Below are 19,481 nucleotides of genomic sequence, written 5' to 3'. Positions count from 1 at the left end.
GACCCTTGGGCCAAAACTGACCCACAAGGGGTTTCAATCCAGCCCATCAAGAATATAGTAAAAACATTTCAAGAAAACGTGTATTCATTTAATTAATTTATATCCCTTATTTTATTTTATTCTCTCCTTTCCTTAAGAGTAGTGATTCGTGAATACATCACATCACTCGGACCTGAGCTGAGATTTTAAGTATGTTTTCTATGCATCTCTTATGAAAGTGTTTTCAAATGGAGTTGGTTGGAAAAAAATGCATCACGGTTGTTTAATTTACTGAAAAATCGCTGTAAACTGGGATTTGAATCGACCTTGGTGGGGTAATCTTGCAGAGTGGGTCTATTTCGGGACCGTCCATGAGGGCTGTGGGCGGAGGGGGCTGGGGAGGGGGGGGCCGTGGGCGGAGTCCTGCGTGGATGTCCCGGATGAAGCAGCGCCGCCATCTTTACGGCAGTGCCACCGGTGGGTCTTCGGCTCAGCGGAGCGTCGGTGCTGAACAACCGCCAGGAATCTCCGAGCTGCCGCTAATCCTCCCCCTCCACCGGGACGCTACGAGAAGCTCCAGTGCCCGAGCACCATGACCGACAGGGAGAACTTAGTTTACCAGGCGAAGCTGGCCGAGCAGGCGGAGAGATATGACGGTAAGGCTCCGGGATAGCTCGCGGTCATTGCAGAAAGCCGGGCCCCCTCACCCCCTCTCCACCCCTCGGTCTCCCTGCGCAGGGGGCTCCGAGGCGCAGGTAAAGCACTTCACATGGATCTGTTGGGCGAGACGAGACAAAATGGCGGAGACTTTCCCGAGCAGACTGAACCCCGCGACTTAAAAAAAGAAAATGATCAGTTTGCAGCCCAGAAGCGAACCCCCCCCCCACCCCCTCCGTTTCTCGCTGGAGAGCCGGCTCCCGCTCCGGTGTCCGGTGAACATTAACTCTCGTTCCGCGGCGAGCAGAGCTAGTTCCCCACGTTAGCTTGGGTTAGCCGCTAACTAGCTGCCTAGCCTTTCTTCAGCCCCGACACGCGTCACACCGAACTCCATTCAAAAATCCAGCGGTTCCGCCAGCGTCCACACCCAGATTAACATGACCCGCGGCTACTCCATCAGCCGGGATCCACCCTGCCCGGCGAGCTCTGCCTGTTTCGAACAAATCTGATACTTTCTGCGGGTTCACCGCTACGATCAAGAGAGACAGAGACCAGAGACAGTCGGGGTAACTAATTAACCAGTGGAAAACAGATGTGGGTTAACAGCACATCGTGCAGTTGCATACAAGGTTTTCCAAAACATTTGAGCAGATTTATTTGGATACAATGCAAATGGTTTCTGCCTTAAAAGTGCATTTTTGGCAGCTCGGAGCCTTGCTACTTCAGCAAAAGTTTATCATCATTGGAAGATATAAGAAATAACTTGTGTAGTAATTAGCCACTTGTATCTGCAAATGTAATAATATGGTTTGAAATGCTGTTTGTCTGGCTGCACTTTCTAGATGTTTCTATGTGGAGTTGACTACATTTCATAGATATAAACATGGTGTAGCTTCATAATTGATCATCATATTTATACTCTAATTTTGAAAGGCAGTAAAGTAATGAAGTAACCATTTTAGTTGTGTGACTCCATGATAATGGCTTGAAACATGCCTCAGTTTCATATGGCACATACACTTCTAGTGTGGGGGCGTATCATTAAGAAATGTGTAAAATCAGGGCTTGAGAGGCTATTTATGCTTCAGCTGTGAATTGTGGGACTCACTGCACTTCTGAGATGGAGATTGCACAGCTTTTCAGGAAGAGCGGTCATTATACTGATATATTACCATTTTTCTTCAGTATGGCTTTATCCAACTCGCATAGATGGAAAGACGGCCTCAGTGAAGAACCTAAAGCACTTTTTTGTGTGCTGTGGGAAGAAAGTTCCCCACACAACATGAAAACCACCCAGTTAGGCTGCACCAGCCCTAACGGAGGGGCTTTACTGCCATGAGAATGAAATGATGGTTTACCATCTCATAAGAGTGATCGGAATTGATAGGTGAGTGTTTTACAGCATGCCCTGCATAGCTGCAGACAAAAGCTCATCAATCACGGTTGCTTTGACTAGTTTAATTATTGTTTTTAGGAGCTTTGCCTCTCTGTCTCCTCTCCACCACACTCGTGTAATGAGACGCTGGCTTTTAAGGAGCAGTTGTATGAACAGTCAGCACGGCATGTTGAAACAGTTCACACAGCGAGTTCCAGCAGCTTGTGAATATATTAAGTAACTTACTCTATCTGAAACAAGCTGGTTAAATTAAATTTTACTTGTTTTTAAGCTGCCCTGTTGTTGCTGATGGACTGTAGAGCTTTCTTACATCAGGTCAGACATGGCTCCTTTCTGTCTTCTGGTTCATACAGGCAGCAGATCTAATTTTGTTTGTAAAAGGTTTGGATTTGATCTATATTGATTTACCATATCAATTCAATTATGTATTTTATGGGTTAATGATCATATAAATAACCGCTCTGCTGGTGGTTATTTTTAGCACATCACTCTTTATTGGATTTTGTTGCTTATAATAAGCCTGCAGTTTAGTGAGAGAGGGGAACATGCTGCATTGGCAGGAAAAAACCATTACAAAAATGGGCTGCTGCAGAACAATCATGGAAAACGGAGTCACTCTTGTGCTTTCAGTAGATACCCATAACCTCAGATGTGTTGGTATACACTGGTTTTTACAAAGTTCAGCTATCTAAAGACAATCCATAAATAGACTTTCCTGTTTGAGAAATGCGATACTATGGTGGGATTTCATGGTTTGCTTCATTGTGCAACCTAACGAATCAATGTCACAAGAAAGTTGTCCACGCTATTATTCATAGTTCACTATATTGGAGGTTTCTAATAGGTATGAGCATGATTAGTCAATGTTAAATAATTAAATGTCCAACTCTGCACTTGTTTGTTAAATCAAATGCTGTTGAATAGTGATCGGTTTTCAGGATTTGCTCTACATTTTAGACCAGGTGTGTCAAACATCCTGCTTGCAGGCTAAATATGGCCCACATATGGAACCAGTCTGGTCCAAGGGACGAGCTTACATTGTATGGGAATAACAAAGGCTGGAGAATTCATGTAATCTGAGAAGCGACGTGCTTTTTACTAACATTAGTCGGAAATAAACAAAGTTCTTCATCTCAAGTTTTGTTTAAAATAAAAAAAAATGCATTCAGATAAATAGTTCTGTTAATTGGAGTTATTTATGAGTTATGTTGCCAGATGAGTGAAAGGTAAAGGGTATGTACAGACCTCCTGAAATTGAGTGCCTTATTATGGTTTTTAAATTTTAAAATCCAGTTTTGACGACGTCGGAGCAGGAGGGTGTGTCCATTCTCAGATTGGGAACTACTGGACGAATCACAACGGCATCTCGTCTTCTGGAGTCAGTCACCTCGATTATCAGGCCCTAAAGATGTCCTTTTAGACTCAAATGCATTTGTTTGCAGAGTGGCCTTATTTATTCCCTTTGCCTCGTCATTGCAGTCATTGACAGCTCGATTGTTCAAGCTGCCATTAAAGCAGCGAGGGGTGGGTTTTGTCAAGCTGCTAATGCTGGGATAAATAAAAAAAAAAATGTTACAAAGGCACAGCGAGGTCAGGGAGTTGATTCGAGTGCAAGCAGGGCGGCGAAGCAAAGGGATCAAACCAGCAGAGTGCTCCTCCTGGCTTGTAACCATTGTGTATCAGGTTTCACCAACATGCTGGTATTGGCTTTTACTGTTAACACCCAGTCTGCGGCCTTTCAAAGCCCAACCATTGGCACACTGCGCTCACCTCCAGGGCAGGGCGGCAGGTCCTGGAAATGAGGCTTCCATTGCTCGATTTGCTTTGGGAGATTTTAAGTTTCAAAGCCATCTTTATTTATTTTTTTATTTTTTTGAAATGTTGGTTGATGTAGCATCCACGTGTCAAAATAATCCAGTTCCTCTGCAAAGCTTCGGCTCAGGTGTTAGTGCAGGTGTGTGATGTGCCGCCACATAGTTCCAGCTTTAATCCTGGACTTTACAAAACTACTGTAACTGTTCTCTTCAGTTAGGGGTGTGTGACCCTCGCTTCTCTGTAGTGGCTACTTGAAAACAGTCAAAGTAGGGGAGAAAAATCTGAAGTGGTTAAAGTCACCAAAATGGCAAAAAAAAAAAAAAACAAGGTGGAGCTAGAAGAGATAAAAAGAGAAGAAGCTAGAGTTGGAAAAAAGTACCTGTCGAAAGTGCAGTTTGGCGTTACTCAGCTGATGTAGTAAAGTGGTTGATAAATACTGCTGACAGCCGCATATCCAGTTTAATTTAAATGTTTACGTTCGTTCGAAGCCTCCTTTAATAGCATGCTGTGATTTGATTAGAGGCTCCATGTTGTGTTTCATTTATATGAAGCCAGAGGAAATGGCTTATTGTGTTGATTAATTACTCTCACAGAGCAGACTTTCAAGTTGGTGCTTCATTTTATCTTTTCTTTTTTTTTGCAGTTTTAATCCACACAACTTTAATAATGTGAATTTTCTGAAGTACAACCAAGGCAGCTCACATTTTATCTAGCTCAGCACTCTGGTTCACTGTCCTGGCTCCTTTCCCAGCATCCCCCCCATACGTGTCCACAGGTGGTGGATGATGCATTAGAGGAGTTTATGTTCGGGCAGCGTCCCAGGCACTCTATTACTGCTGCACTGAGGACGACAGAAACCTTTCAAGGCTCAGCTCTGTGTTTTAAAGTGGACGAGCATGTGCTCGTTTTCAGTAAATACGAATCATTAAATGTTCTTTTAAGCCCCTAAATACTTGATTTGTAGTGGAGGATGTCTTTTTTGATGTTTCTATGAATTACAAAGGCACTATTTGAAATATTCAGCCGTGGTGTTTCTTCATGGAGGCTTAATATAGAAAACACGCTGTCAGCACTTTATCCTGGGACTGATTTGGTCGACATACCAAAACCTTCAAATTATGCCAGTGAAGTGCTGTCTGACTTGAATCATGATTTCAAGTTACATCATTTGTAACTTATTCACACTGGGACACACATGTAAAAGGAGCTGTTTCATGAAGGAGCTACATGGAAAAAATTGGTTTTTATCCCTGAATATTTCTCATCATGCTCAACTCGATATAGTTTTTAACCAGACTTGACAGATGAAGTCCGTTACTCACGTCGTCTGATTTTCTCGTGTCTCTCAGAAATGGTGGAGTCGATGAAGAACGTGGCCAGCATGGACGTGGAGCTGACCGTGGAGGAGAGGAACCTGCTGTCGGTAGCATACAAGAACGTGATCGGAGCCAGAAGAGCCTCCTGGAGGATAATCAGCAGCCTAGAACAGAAAGAAGAAAACAAAGGTGGCGAAGACAAACTAAAGATGATCAGAGAATACAGGAAAACGGTGAGACATGTTATGAAATACCTTGTTTAAAAAAAATGAAAGAAAACACCTTTTTTTTTTTTTTATTGATTTCAATACTTGACAAAAAAAGTGTTCTTTTTTTAGAGTCATTATGTATTCACTTGTAACTTTGTGGTGTTTCAGCATGTCTGAGGTCCAACAGCTTAGCTATGATGAAATGATTTTTGTCAGACCGTGAATATTCACATGTATATTAAAACTCAGCTCATTGGCTGCCCGCTGGAGTTATCAGAGCATTCGTGTGATCATGTAAACAGCATCTTAACTATGTATGAATTAATAAATCCGAGATCAGGGTCTGAAAAGCTGGAGCTAAATTATCTGGGTTTGAGCTGGGCGATCATGTGATCGAGCTTCGCGATGGCGATACATTTCTAGTCGATCACAGTGATCAGATTTGAGCCCATTTACGTGATCAAACATGGCTGAATTGGGTGCAACTAGTTTTCTTCATCCCACATCTCCAAACAGGCTGGATGACGAGATGATTCAATCTGCATCGGTCTCGGCACCTGGGCGCTTTTTTTTTTTTTTTTTTTTTTTGAATGAACGTAGTGAAATGCTCTTCACAGTAGTGTAGGATCTTTTGTGTGTGGAAGGAAGGCGCAGCCACTAGCATACACCCCGTGCAGCAGGTGAAGAGCAGTGCGATTTACCGGACTAGAAATTAGAAGGAAAAACATGATAACAAAGGCAAGTATCAGTATTGGCTTCAGACCAAAGGAGCAAGGTGAGCCACTCAAATACGGTTGAACCAGTTTGTTGAACTGGTACGAAAGTGGTGACGACACAACAGACTTGCCTGCTCATCTACACAGAACCAACCACCCGACCCAGAAAGTGTTGTTTGCTACATCGCAAAAGAAATGCTGCACTGTAATACGGTTGAAAAGCCAGATTTTTGAGACATGCTGCAAATGTTTGACACATCAAATTGCCAGTGACAATATTTTATTTTTGTTTTATATTATAACTTCAAACTAATCTGTATTATTAATGTTTCACTTGTAGCAAATGCACAGCGCATGTCGCATCACAACGTGATGATGATGATCGTCATGTTTACATATCAGTGTCTTCATTTTCCCAGAGGAGGATTTTTTTTGCCATATCACTGGGTCTTTAGTCTGGGTATGGATTAACTTAAACTCAAATGTAATATTCTTGGATAAGATAACAAATGTTCCCAACCATTACTCCACTGTGTGGCCCCACTGACGACAGTTTCTTGTTTCGTGAGAACCTTTAAATCTTGAAAACACCAAACATTTGTTGCACGGTGCTCCCGTCATCTCGTGTTTCTGCAGAGGATCCCACTGAAGTGAGCCGACTCGCTTTCTCTTGTTTCTAGGAGCTCAGTTCAGATGTGGTCTTTTCAAACGTCCTGAAATGAAAATAAAACCCCGCCAGACTGAAGGAGAGCTGATTGGTAGTCGCTACCTGAATTTTAATTTGATAAAGACGGGCGGAGTAGCGAGGATGCCTTCCTCTCTGGAGTGGGATTTTTTTTTTCTTTTTTCTTTTTTTTTTTTTTTAAGCTGCCAGGAAATGGTGCCATCTCACAGCCCAACAACACTTGTGTGAGTGAAATAATGAGGCAGGCAGCAGCCATGAATTAACTTTAAAGCGGTCCTCTGCTACGGCGGAGCAACCCGTGAGCCGTGGCAGCACCACAGAGGAAACCCACTCTAAAGCCGTCTGGCTGCGCCGAGCGGATAACAATAATTTTCCAAAGTGCTGATTTGTAAGTAAAGCGATGAGATTTGGCTCTTGTCGGGAGTCACACAGACATGCAGGGCGGATAGCGATGTCAGGTTGACCTGGGATCTGAGTCGTGCGATATCCAGTGACGAACGGCTCCGCGGGGGCTGCCCTCGCTGCGTCTGCAGGAATGTTTTCCTGTCCATTGACTGCCGTGTGCACGTTTTGCCCCTGCAGGTCGAGAAAGAGCTGAAATCAATCTGCAACGACATTCTGGATGTACTGGACAAGCACCTCATCTTAGCCGCGACCACGGGAGAATCAAAGGTTTTCTACTACAAAATGTGCGTATCCATCGAACAGATGTACAATTTCACATCTCTTGACGGGATTACACAGACGTGGTTAAAGACGCAAACACTATACTCCAGGATACACACATCTTGTTCAGGCAGGATGCGAGCTGTTGGGCACCTCTGTTCCCATAGCGATCTCACACTTCAAAGACTTCAACGTCTTATATCACCTCATTCCCTCAGTAGTTTCTAGCAATTCATTGTCTGTTATTGTGCAGAATTTTGGTGTATCTCAGGTTTTTTTTTTGTTATTCTAATTTAGCTCCATTCTATTTAAAGCTAAGCGGTGCGTTCACCTGCTGCACTCTGTGTGATCAATGCGCTCTTTAATGATGTTTCCACCAGAAAAACCAGCATCCCTGCTGACAACACACAGCGTGTTTAATATAGTCCTCACAAAGGAAATCATGCTGGAATTATCCACTCAAAAATCAGTCAAATCTAGTGATTTTCAAAAATTAGGCATCGCTTGTGATTAAATGATCGTGTCTCACTTTATTCGTTGATCGCTGCATGGTGACTGATGGCAACAGGCTACAAGCCGAGGCTGAAAAGCACAGTTTGACAGTGTGGTCAAGCGTGGGACGGTGACATATTTGAGAAAGACGCTGAATATTAAAGTGTTAGTCATGAATGAACAGCATGTAGAGAAACCAGACGAGAAAGACGATTGAAAATGCATCGTGTAGTAGTGTCCTCATACTGATGTGAAATAGTTTCATCAGTGCTTCCCTCATTAAAACATTTTTTTGAGAGTTGCTCCTCTTTAAAAATGACCACAAGTAGACTGTTTAACTTAAAGTGCTGTGTTTTTACGTAAAAACGTTCAGAAACGTACAAAAGCATTTTGTTTCAGGACTCATAAAGACCCTTAAGGCAATTCCTGTAATGGTTAAAATCCATCTGACCTTTGTGTGCATTTTCTTTCTGCGCAGGAAGGGAGATTACCACAGGTACCTGGCAGAGTTTGCCACAGGCAACGACAGGAAGGAGGCAGCCGAGAACAGTTTGGTAGCGTACAAAGCCGCAAGCGACATCGCCATGATCGAACTCCCTCCAACACACCCCATCCGCCTGGGACTGGCCCTCAACTTTTCAGTTTTCTATTATGAAATTCTCAACTCACCAGACCGTGCTTGCAGGTGAGTTTGCTTTGCTTTTTTTTATTTCTTATTTTTTGAAAGCTCGTAAGACTTGGACTTGAAAAATCGAAAAACAGTCGCAGTTGAAGCTTTGATGTTTCTGTTTATGGTTAGAAAATAGGTTTCTTGGGAAACGAGCAGCATGGCTCCACGTCTGCACTCGCCCACAGAAACACTCAATCTGCACCGCCGCAGTGGTTCAGAGTCCCACATTAAACTGTCTGAGGTGGAACCGCGCGGACGCCGCCAGGTCCCGTGTGTGATCGTCCTGCGTCTTCTGTGCCGGCAGGTTGGCGAAGGAAGCGTTCGACAATGCCATCGCAGAACTGGACACGCTGAGCGAGGAGAGCTATAAGGACTCAACACTTATCATGCAGTTGCTACGTGACAACTTGACACTATGGACCTCAGACGTGCAGGGAGATGGTAAGAGCAGTTTGTTTCTACAAAAAAAAAGAAGTATGGATCCATTTCTCCATCTTTTGATAGGTTAGAAGGTTTAAGGTTTTGGCTGCTAGAATCACAAGGGAAGCAGATTGTGGATCTGCAGCAAGCAAACTGTCGGTATCTGGAGCTGTCATGAAATCGTATGCACACCATTCAGTTCAAAGTTTTTTGGTCTGAATCTCTGGTTTTATCCCGATCAGGAAATATTCTCATGGTTTCCTCTAACCTCTCCTTAAAATCTGTGCCGTCATTCCCAGTACTGACACACTCCTCTAACTCTTCATCCTCCTGTAGATTCTTAAGGACAGCCCTCTTCCTTCCCTCTTCTCCGTAGTTGAAGTGTATTTAGTAAGTCATTCATCTGGTGTGTGGCTGTTTGTTCTCCTGTCTCACCGCCCTAACCGAACCCACCGTCACTCTCTCACAGAGTTGGAATTCACCGCACTACTTTATTTGGTAGTTGCATGTTAATTACTGTTTTATACTAAAGTAACGGAGCTAGTTCAATTAGTAGTTAGTCTCAGTTTTGCAGCTTCAGCTACCGTAGTGATCATGTTACTTTACCAGCTAATGAAAGTTAATAATTCATTACAGTTCCTAGTTCTGTTTTATATACTGTAGTAGTGATGATTCTTTGAGTAACTTAAGAAAAAAACTGATAGTTGTTACTCAGTGGCATGTAATGTTTGAATGTGACTGTTGGAGCTGGAGCTAATGACTAACTGGACCTGTTGATCGAAGTATTTTTTGCCGAACAACCCAACACACAGCCGTCAATCGTTGAGTGTAACTAAAAGTAACTCCAAGTTACAGGTGGAGTGACGGAAGCATTCAGTTTATCACCTCTGCACGTCAGTATCACTGAACACAGCCCACCAGGGCATCACGGCAGAGTGTGTGTTTGTGTGTATGTATGTGTGTGCGTGTACGACGATCATGGGTGAAGTGCAGCAGCATGCGAGGCCCCTGCAGCTCCCTGACATTCCCGTTAGCCGCGGCGCTAATGAGCACCGTTCCGGTTTCTATTTTAATCGTGACGAACTCTCCGGCCTTTGTTATCGGCGCCTCTTAATTCTTCATTACACGGATGGCTGTGCCGTCGCCATGGCAGCCCGCTCCGCCGGGCGTAAATCTGACTGTTGCTCTCCTCCCCGCATGTTGACACCTTCACTGGTGAAAATGGTGGGACTGAATTTTTTTTTTTTTTTTTTTTAAAGCATGATTCACTAAGCACCTCTGAAGCAAAGCTTGAACTGTGTGAAGTCTTCTTTAATTATTGCCAAGACCAAACTAACTCTTCTCATTTTCTCACTTCAAATGAGAACTTGTGTGATGTTTGCGTGTGCCTGTATGGAGTTACTGACCTTTTGGCGAGCGACACCAAACATGTGACGTGTACGACACCGGCTCCCATCAGTGAATGTAAAGTAAATAACGTAATGACTGCACATTGATGCAGCTCGTTACTGTAAGTTTTCTTTCTTGAAGACACGATATTCAGGAGGTGATGCAGTTAAACTTCCTGTCTTACCTAAATGAGTAAAATCCTCGTTACAGTGGAGCAGCTCCAGTTGATTGAACCATATTTTATTGCTGCGCTGAAACTGACCCAATAAGCTAATTTGATGCATCAAACTTTCATGTCTTTCACATTATCAGCCTCTTTAATAAGGCAGACTGGATTAAACATTGGATCCCTAAAAACAAATGGCACCATCTACTGGCCCTACATTAAACTACATTGGTTTGATTTTTACATTATTATCTAAATGTTCCTCAAACAAAAATGCAAAATCAGTTCATTTTCACTCAGCGTTTTCCTATAAATGAGGTCTGAGAAGCTAAAAGTCACGGCGGCTGAGCGGATTTCTGGCTCTTGAATGTTCACCGATCTCAGAGTGCAGCCCCTTTATTCAATGTTCCTCTGCCTCTTTTCAGGTGAAGAACAGAACAAAGAAGCACTGCAAGATGCGGAGGACGAGGCCCAGTGAGACTGAACAACCCAAGATGAGCCCCCCCTCCCCCTCCCCCTCCCCCAGACAGCCCTACAGATTTCAGTGCGGTTTCTACTACAGCCCACACTTTCTACCTTTCTCTTCCATCTCTATCCATCTCTCACCTTTTTCTCCTCGTATGCACGTGCCCCCCCCGCCCCCCTCCTCAGGGCCCGCTTGGGTCTTCTGTTTCCACTACCCGGGGTGGGGTTTACCTTCTGTTCCACCCCCCTTCTTTCGCAAGCCTGTACCCCTTAAGGTTCATGTCCTGTTTCACTGTTTTTATTTGACTTTGCTGTATCATCTGTTGCCAAGTACGCTTGCCTGTATTTGAAACACACATATGCAAGAGTTTATTTAAAGATGATTCTTTGCTGGGTTCTTTTTTTTTTTTTTTTTGGTTTGTTTCCTGTACATGTGTGTTAATGAACAACATCTTGTCCATGCTTCTGTTGGTTTGTGAAATACTTCAGTTATCACATCGACGTACTATCGCGGTGATGGAAGGCGTAAAAGGGATGCTGTTCAAGCTTTTTAAGGAAGAACTAAGTGCCCTCTGGACTCGGTGGTTCCTTCAACACGTCAGGTTTCCTTTCGGTTTTTAAACGACAAACATCAGAATGTCCCCGTCTTGTCCGAGCATCACTCACCTCCTCTCGTCCACTATTGGACCAAGTATTGTGCTGCGAGGCTGTAGCGCTTTTGCTAATGGCAGATAGTTAGGTAATGGCTTTTTAACAGAGAAAAAAAAAATGTGCGTGCGTGTGTGCGTGGGAGGGGAATGCTCCACACTCTGATTGTAACGTAATGCAGTTTTTGCATTGGCACTATATAAAAACCAGTTTGGGAACTAGAGGCCTGCTGTATCTCTCCTCTCCCCTGACTCTTTCAGGTTTCCTCGTCTCTTTCCTCCTCGTTTCCTCTCTTCCTTCTGTTCAGTATGTGTAACGTGAATCTGATTTGTACTACTGGATATTCTCACCGGAGCCACAAGTACCATCTGTATTCTTACTGAAACACAGCATGGAATTAACATTAAACTTCAAATTGAAAAAGTTGCGTTGCCATGTGTCGCTCTGTTCAGCCACTAGAGGGCAGCGTTGGCCTGCAGTGGAGAAGACAGACATCTTTTATACCAATGTGAAACTACTCGCCATTACCAGCTTCTTATCTGGCAATGAAAGCTTTCACTTTGATTAGAACATTTAAGTTTTCTCAATTTAAATTAATACTCAATAAGTAAATAAGTCCAGCCTCATCAGGATCACTAAACTGCCCAAAATCACATTTTATAACTTCCGAGATTTCTTTGAATGTGAAGAAGTTATCCAGTTTATGTATTAAAAAAAATAAAATAATAAAGTTTCCACTTCTGAAGCAATTGCCTTCCTATTATTTTGGTTATTTGACCTTGTGTGATTAAATGAACTGGAGGTAATAAATACAGGTGTATCAGACTATGGCTCGCTGGCCAATGATCAAATGTCAATCATCAAGAAATGTAGTTTTCATTAATGCCACTGGCTTGAATAGGGTTAGGGTGACAGTTCTTTACATAAATGTATTTTTCTACTGGATGTATTGTTTCTCTAAAATGATAGATGAATATTTAAACAGTCAGGATTTTATGAAGTTTTGACAGCTTTACATGCAACCTCACCAAATGATCTACTCTAAGCTGAGGTGAAAAGTCTTGAGAGAATTATACGTGCGTCATTTTTTTTTTTTTAGGGAAGGTTAGGAACAACTAATGTGGAAGCAGAATATTTAGAATACATTTTGTTGATTTAATTTTTTTTTCTTTTAGATAAGGGGGGAAACATGTTTTTGCGTATTCTTATTTAAATGTAGCTCTTGGAACATCAACTATGTCTTGATAGCAGGGGCGGAGCAGGGGTCCCAGCCCAGGGGGGGGGGCGAAGCATTTCTCCATGGACCCTTGTGGCCAAAACATCCCCATTAAATCATAATCGCTAGAAAACAAGATGCCGCAGACCAACCCCTCTGACACAGCAACAGCAAGCAGGTGCACGCGGTCAGAAGGATTCAAATAAGGTTTCAGCACCATGGACAGCTCTATGGATTTTGCCAGTCATTATGTCAAACCTAATTATAACCTAATGCAGCCTCCTCCAGCGATCCCCCTCAAACTTTCCCCGGCGTCCCGGGAGGTTTTGTTTGCTCCCCTGCCGGGCTTCCTGGTCGCGCACACGGCCGCTGTGCCGACCACGGTGGACTACCATCCAATCCCCCTCTTCCTCCCTCATCTCTAACCAGACCCGTTGCCAGACATTCGTCTCAGGGGGGGCATATCAAGTGTATGGGGGGGCACAAATGTGCGTTCACCGGGGGGGGGGGGGGGGGGGGGGGGCTTGCCCGAGGGTAGACCCCCTGTTTGAAGCGCTGATTGGCTGAAGTGCGCTGTCAGTCAAAGGAGTAAAGGCCCGTCCATGCTTCACATGTCCGCGTGGGTGCGCGTTGCGCGTTGGTCCGCGTGACGTAAAAATCGTCATGAATTCCTGTCCGCTAGGGTCCGCGCGGACCGATCCGCGGACGTCCGCGCAGCAGCCAGAAATTGAGACCGCGTTGCGCAGTGCGCGCAGGTCGCGGAAGAGTGCGCCTGCGCCAGAGCGCCATAGCAAACAAAACATGACGGTAAACGTGAAAGTAGACGGAGCTACAGCCTGATGGCTCCACTTAAAAGACACCGAAAGAGTGAAAAACTCGTGGAAAGAGAGAGAGACTGTCTGGAGGGAGGAGAAGGTCTGCAGACAGAAGTGAAAAAGTAACTAATCGCTCCGGCGCCGCCCCCGCGATTCAGAAACAGAAAAAAAAAGGCTAAATAAACTTTAATACTTAAAGATAATGTACTGACAATGTATGTGCTTAATTTTCTCTAAATAATCCGTAATAAAGGAGCAGATAAACAGTCTGTAGAGCCGGAAAAGCTTCTCGAGGCTGCGTGGATCACTGCGCCTGCATGAGACGCGCACAGCTGAGCTCAAAATGTAGCATGGGACAAAGCGCGTCCGCATCGGTGATGCGCGGACCTTCCAAAGCGGACGCGGAAACGCGTACATGTGAAGCATGGACGGGCCTTAACCAACACCCCCTGCAAGAAGTTTCAATGGGCTCCTATCCAGACTAAGCTTAACTCCAAATCCAAATGTGGATGAGGAGTGAGTGGGTCTGGTTTACGAGGCAAATGACAATAACCCAGATGGCGGACGCTGGCGCACGTTGGCTGCCGCTCCGTCTCTGTTGCCACTAATTTAACACTGTCATCTCTACCCTGGTTCCTGATCACGCTCTATCTGCCTCGTTTTTGATGCCCAACAAACTTGGATAAGGACTTTTTACGATCATCAGGATATATCACTTCCAACAACTGGCTTACCTTCTGCTCCTGTCCCGCGCTGGTTCCTGTCCCACCAGCTCCTGTCCGGTGGCTGTTCCACACAGCTATTCCATCTGACGGTGTCTGTCCTGTATTCTATCATCCGGAGTGGTGTCCCTCACTGTCACGTCAATCTGGCCTCTGTTCCACTGACTGTCCGCCCAGGATCTAACGATCCCGGTGTGTTCGGTCCGGTGGTAGCACGAGTGCCCCGCTGGTCCCACAGCCTTGCAGTGATACACACTCCCATGCAGACAGCCCGTCCTCAGACTGGACCCCAGGCTTCGGCCTTCCACCGGACTCCTTGCTGGGCGATGACTTACATCCTGTGGACTCTTGTCAGCTCTCTTTGCCTCTCTGGATTTAATCATCAGCCTCATCCCGCCAGTATCCAACCCCGCCGTTCTGAAGCTAATGCTAGCTCCCTGCTAGCATCTGCCACTCAGAGCATGCCGCCGCTGCAGTCCTCCGCCTCTGCGCTCCGTGGGCTCAACAACAGCCGTCGTCCGGCCTGCGCCGCCTCTCTCCAGCACCTCGGACTCCTCCGCAGCTCCCGTCCTCCTGATCGGGGATCTGGGCGCTCGTTCTCCCACCACATCGCCTCTGAAAACGCCATTCCCTCCATCTGGTCTCATCGTTCAGCCACTTCCGCATTACGTCATCACAACAATCCACACGTGAGTCGGACCAATCTCCGCCCTCTCCCCCGGGACCCACAGCACACAACCAACACACGTCACCTCAGTTTCTCCCTCCTCAACACCCGCTCACTCAATAATAAGGGACTCATTCTAAATGAATACATCACTGACAATAAACTGGATTTTCTCTTTGACTGAAACCTGGCACAAACCCATGGACTATTTTGCACTTAATCAGACCACACCTCCTGGATTCACCTGCATTGACAACCCCGGTTCAGATGGACGGGGTGGCGGCACTGCAGTAATTTTCAATAAGGACATTAAATTAACTCCCATATCCCTCACAAACACCCACTCCTTCGAACACACTGCCTTCAAACTGTCCGGTCCCTCTCCACTTGTCACTGCTGTCATCTACCGTCCCCCAAAGCCCAACACCTCCTTCCTATCAGAACTCACAGACTTTTTGACCCAGTTAAGTGCCATCTCCTCATCCATCCTCCTGCTCGGTGACTTCAATTTTCACATTGACAATCCAAACTCCAAACCTGCTGCTGAATTCCTGGACCTTCTCACCTGCTTCAAGTATGTAAATTTTCCCACACACAATCACGGCCATATTCTCGATCTCATCTGCTCCACTGGTCCCACTATACACAACCTTTCCAGCCATAACCTAAACATATCGGATCACTTAGCCATCACATTCAGCATACACATTCCCCTCACAGCCCCCAAAACAAAACGTGAAATAACCTTCAGAAACCTCAAATCCATCGATCCACCTGCACTTTCAGCCCTTCTCACCACCAAACTGACCACCTCCCCTCCACCACCGTCCGATAACCCCTCTGATCTGGTCTCTCATTGCAACAACACTCTCTCCTCCTGCCTCGATGAACTTGCCCCCACCAAAACAAAGACAGTGTCTTTCACCCACACAGCCCCCCGGTACACCCCCGAGCTCCATCAGATGAAATCCTCCAAGCGCCAGCTTGAGAGACTGTGCAAAAAATCTGGTCTTACTGTGCATTTACAAATCTACACAGAATACATTCAGCAATACAAAGATGCACTCAACTCTGCTCGGTCCTGTTATTACTCCAACCTTATCCACTCCGGCTCCAATAACCCCAAGGCACTCTTCACTGCCATAAACACACTTCTCAAGCCCAGTAACAACACTTCATCCTCATTCACTACTGACAAATGCAATAGTTTTCAGTCCTTCTTTCAGTCCAAAATTGACACCATTTCCATTGACCTCTCTGCCGCCCCCATTGCTCCACCTGACTCTCCTCCCCCTGCTTCCTGTCCACAGTTCTCTCACTTCTCACCCATTTCCTCTGCTCAGTTAACACAAATTTTATCTGGTATTAAAACTCCAACATGCTCCCTGGATCCCATTCCCTCCTCACTCATTAAAACCTGTCTTCCCATAATCTCTCCACTCATCACTCAAATCATAAACTCCTCACTCTCATCCGGATCTGTCCCACAGTCTCTCAAGCTGGCTGCCATCACCCCCATTCTCAAAAAACCTGGTCTCGACCCCGACAACCCTGCAAACTTCCGGCCCATTTCCAACCTTCCCTTTCTGTCCAAAGTCCTCGAACGAGTCATTGCTTCTCAACTCCAAACCCACCTCAGCTCAAACAGTCTATATGAACCCTTCCAGTCCGGCTTCCGTTCAAAACACAGCACTGAAACAGCTCTATTAAAAATCACCAATGATCTCCTCCTCTCTTCTGATTCTGGCCATCTTAACATCCTCATCCTCCTGGAGCTCACTGCAGCTTTCGACACCATCAGCCACTCCATCCTCCTGTCTCGCCTCAAATCCACCCTCAACATCACCGGCTCCGCTCTGTCCTGGTTTCAGTCATACCTCTCCGATCGTCAACAGTTCGTCCACATCAACCGCTGCTCCTCCTCCATAGCCCCCCTGCCACAGGGCGTTCCCCAAGGTTCGGTGCTTGGTCCTCTCCTCTTCATCCTCTACATCCTCCCCCTCGGCAACATCATCCGTCGTCACGGTCTCCGCTTCCACTGCTACGCTGATGACATACAACTTTACATCTCCACCACATCCATACACCCCAACATCCACTCCACCCTCACCCAGTGCCTCACAGACATCACAACATGGATGAATCACAACTTTCTCAAACTAAACAGTGACAAAACAGACATCATCATCATCGGTCCTCACAACATCACCAAATCCGCACAACAGTTCACCTTAAAGGTGCCTTAAGGAGTTTGCACGTTTTATGTGAAACAGCGCCCCCTGCAGGCCTTGGGCATAATGCAGCTTAGTGAAAAACTCGTCCCTGTGGCTCGTGTGCACGGAAGAGGGGGACTTCGTCTTCGCTCGTTTAGAAGCGCTCAAGTAAGATTTAAGTTTCTTTTACCTGGTGGAGTCTGTGCTGGAGCTGTGGCAGTGCTAGAAGCCAGTCTTTTCTTACTTTCTGGAAGCTCCTGCTCAGTTGTTGCTCACTAAGCATCTGGCGGAGTAATGGCGGACAAAGCGAAACTGAACAAGCCGGAGCGCACATTACGTCATTCCTTTCAAATTCTCCCCCAAAAAATGCTGGTGCCGGACCGGCACTGCAACTTTCGAGTGACAATTTAGCGCTGTTAGAGGTACTTGTAATGAATATGTCAGGGCACATTGTACACATCATTAAAAATGTGTAACATATTCATGGTGGAAAATAAGTATTTTTAAGGTTGTAAAACTCCTTAATGCACCTTTAAATTTTGATAACTCTACACTCACTCCATCCCCGCTGATCCGCAACCTCGGTGTTCTCCTCGACCCCACTCTATCATTTGACCCCCACATCAAACACATAACCCGGACTGCATTCTTCCACCTCAAAAACATAGCTCGACTCTGCCCATCACTCTCCTTCTCTGCTGCTGAAACTTTAGTCCATGCTTTCATCACTTCCAGAATCGACTACTGCAACAGCATTCTTTACGGTACACCATCCAAAACCCTCAATAAACTACAGTACATTCAAAACTCCGCTGCCCGCCTCCTCACCCACACCCGCTCCCGTGAACACATCACCCCTGTCCTCCACAAGCTCCACTGGCTCCCCGTCCCTCAGCGCATCCACTTCAAACTCCTCCTGATCACCTTCAGAGCTCTCCATCATCTGGCCCCTCCATACCTCACAGACCTGCTCCACCTCCACACTCCATCTCGCTCCCTCCGCTCCTCCTCCTCCACCTCCACCCTGCTGTCCTTGCCATGTAGGACCAGGCTCCCAACCTGGGGAGACAGAGCCTTCTCCATCGCTGCCCCCACCCTCTGGAACTCACTCCCCAACCTCTCTGTGACTGCTCCAACCTCCCCACCTTCAAGAAAGAACTCAAAACCCACCTGTTCAGAATTGCTTTTGATGTTTGATGTTTTTTTTTTTCTTCTGTTGATTTTATGCTGCTGTGTTTTATTTATCTTGTATTGTGAAGCGACTTTGAGTGTCTTGAAAAGCGCTATACAAATAAAATGTAATATTATTATTATTATTATTATTATTATTATTATTATTATTATTATTCCTTTCTGGCTGGTTTTCTTGCTGCTTTCTGACTTTGTTTCTCAGTGTTTCATTGAATGTCTGCTCATCCTGGACTTCATGTGTCTGTGACACAGAAAGAGAGCTGTGTCAAGAGTCACTTTGTCCTGTCGGGATGTGGACGCCCTGACGGCTCTGTGCAAAATTTAATCCACCAATTCTGTATTTTCATACAACAACTTCATCCAACTCTTCATATTTTCAGAAGATCTGAAGGTAGTCCTAGTTTCAAGGTGAACTGCAGTCAGTATACACTTTGGTCTCCCTTGAAGCAGGCCGCGGCTTCCACGGGCCGAGTGGAGCTGCCCCACGGAGGTGGAGCTCCGGATCTCTGCTCCCGGGCGGAGACGCGCTCCGTGCTGGCCGCAGAGCGCGCAGGGACCCGCCACATAAACACGGAGGCGGAGAAGAGCTCCGTGACGGATTTAAAAATGAATCATTAGATTAATCAATGCATCGAAGAACTATTTCCTAGATGAATCAATTACAAAAGTAATCGTTTAACGCAGCCCTATTATCAGCGTTATCTCGTGAGTCAAAAAATGACCGAAGCCGGGCAGGCACCCGAATAAATATTGGATATGCGTTTGATTCATGGAGGGAACTTCAGCTGCATTTGGGAGTGAAAACGGATGCTGACAAAAATCACATAATATGCACTGTGGTCTTGCAGTAATCCGCGACGTAGTAAACAGCAGGAGCATCCCTGGTGCAGCGCTGTGAAGCCGGACATTCTGTAAAATGTTTGTGCGCGCTGGTGGCTGCAGTTACCCGCAGAATCTATCGCGGCAGC

At 45.6% G+C, this 19,481-nt stretch overlaps 2 protein-coding genes across 2 annotated transcripts; both read left to right on the top strand.

The window, feature by feature from the left end:
• Window positions 1-429: 429 nt before the first annotated feature.
• Window positions 430-12,111, top strand: LOC115395320 (14-3-3 protein epsilon). Its single transcript, XM_030100797.1, has 6 exons — window positions 430-635; window positions 5,197-5,396; window positions 7,356-7,462; window positions 8,410-8,616; window positions 8,906-9,042; window positions 11,002-12,111. The coding sequence occupies exons 1-6, from the start codon at window positions 572-574 to the stop codon at window positions 11,052-11,054; spliced, it is 768 nt and encodes a 255-aa protein (XP_029956657.1). The 5' UTR covers window positions 430-571; the 3' UTR covers window positions 11,055-12,111.
• A 2,792-nt stretch (window positions 12,112-14,903) lies between these two features.
• LOC115395750 (uncharacterized) lies at window positions 14,904-18,838 on the top strand. Its single transcript, XM_030101393.1, has 5 exons — window positions 14,904-15,131; window positions 15,334-16,236; window positions 16,453-17,343; window positions 17,864-18,372; window positions 18,766-18,838. Exons 1-5 carry the CDS (start codon window positions 14,904-14,906, stop codon window positions 18,836-18,838), a joined length of 2,604 nt encoding a protein of 867 aa, XP_029957253.1.
• Window positions 18,839-19,481: the final 643 nt, after the last annotated feature.

The sequence above is a fragment of the Salarias fasciatus genome, chromosome 10, assembly GCF_902148845.1.
Source record: "Salarias fasciatus chromosome 10, fSalaFa1.1, whole genome shotgun sequence".
NCBI lineage: Eukaryota > Metazoa > Chordata > Actinopteri > Blenniiformes > Blenniidae > Salarias > Salarias fasciatus.
This window is presented reverse-complemented; position numbering and strand designations above follow the sequence as displayed.

What these genes read in the sequence shown, in the direction of transcription:
- LOC115395320 (XM_030100797.1), top strand. Translation starts at nt 572, where the DNA reads ATGACCGACAGGGAGAACTTAGTTTACCAGGCGAAGCTGGCCGAGCAG. An exon ending in GCAGGCGGAGAGATATGACG is followed by an intron (nt 636 to 5,196) that starts GTAAGGCTCCGG and finishes CGTGTCTCTCAG; the next exon opens with AAATGGTGGAGTCGATGAAG. An exon ending in CTCAGACGTGCAGGGAGATG is followed by an intron (nt 9,043 to 11,001) that starts GTAAGAGCAGTT and finishes GCCTCTTTTCAG; the next exon opens with GTGAAGAACAGAACAAAGAA.
- LOC115395750 (XM_030101393.1), top strand. Translation starts at nt 14,904, where the DNA reads ATGCCGCCGCTGCAGTCCTCCGCCTCTGCGCTCCGTGGGCTCAACAAC. An exon ending in CCGCACAACAGTTCACCTTA is followed by an intron (nt 17,344 to 17,863) that starts AAGGTGCCTTAA and finishes CCTTTAAATTTT; the next exon opens with GATAACTCTACACTCACTCC. An exon ending in TCCTTGCCATGTAGGACCAG is followed by an intron (nt 18,373 to 18,765) that starts GCTCCCAACCTG and finishes TCTGTGACACAG; the next exon opens with AAAGAGAGCTGTGTCAAGAG.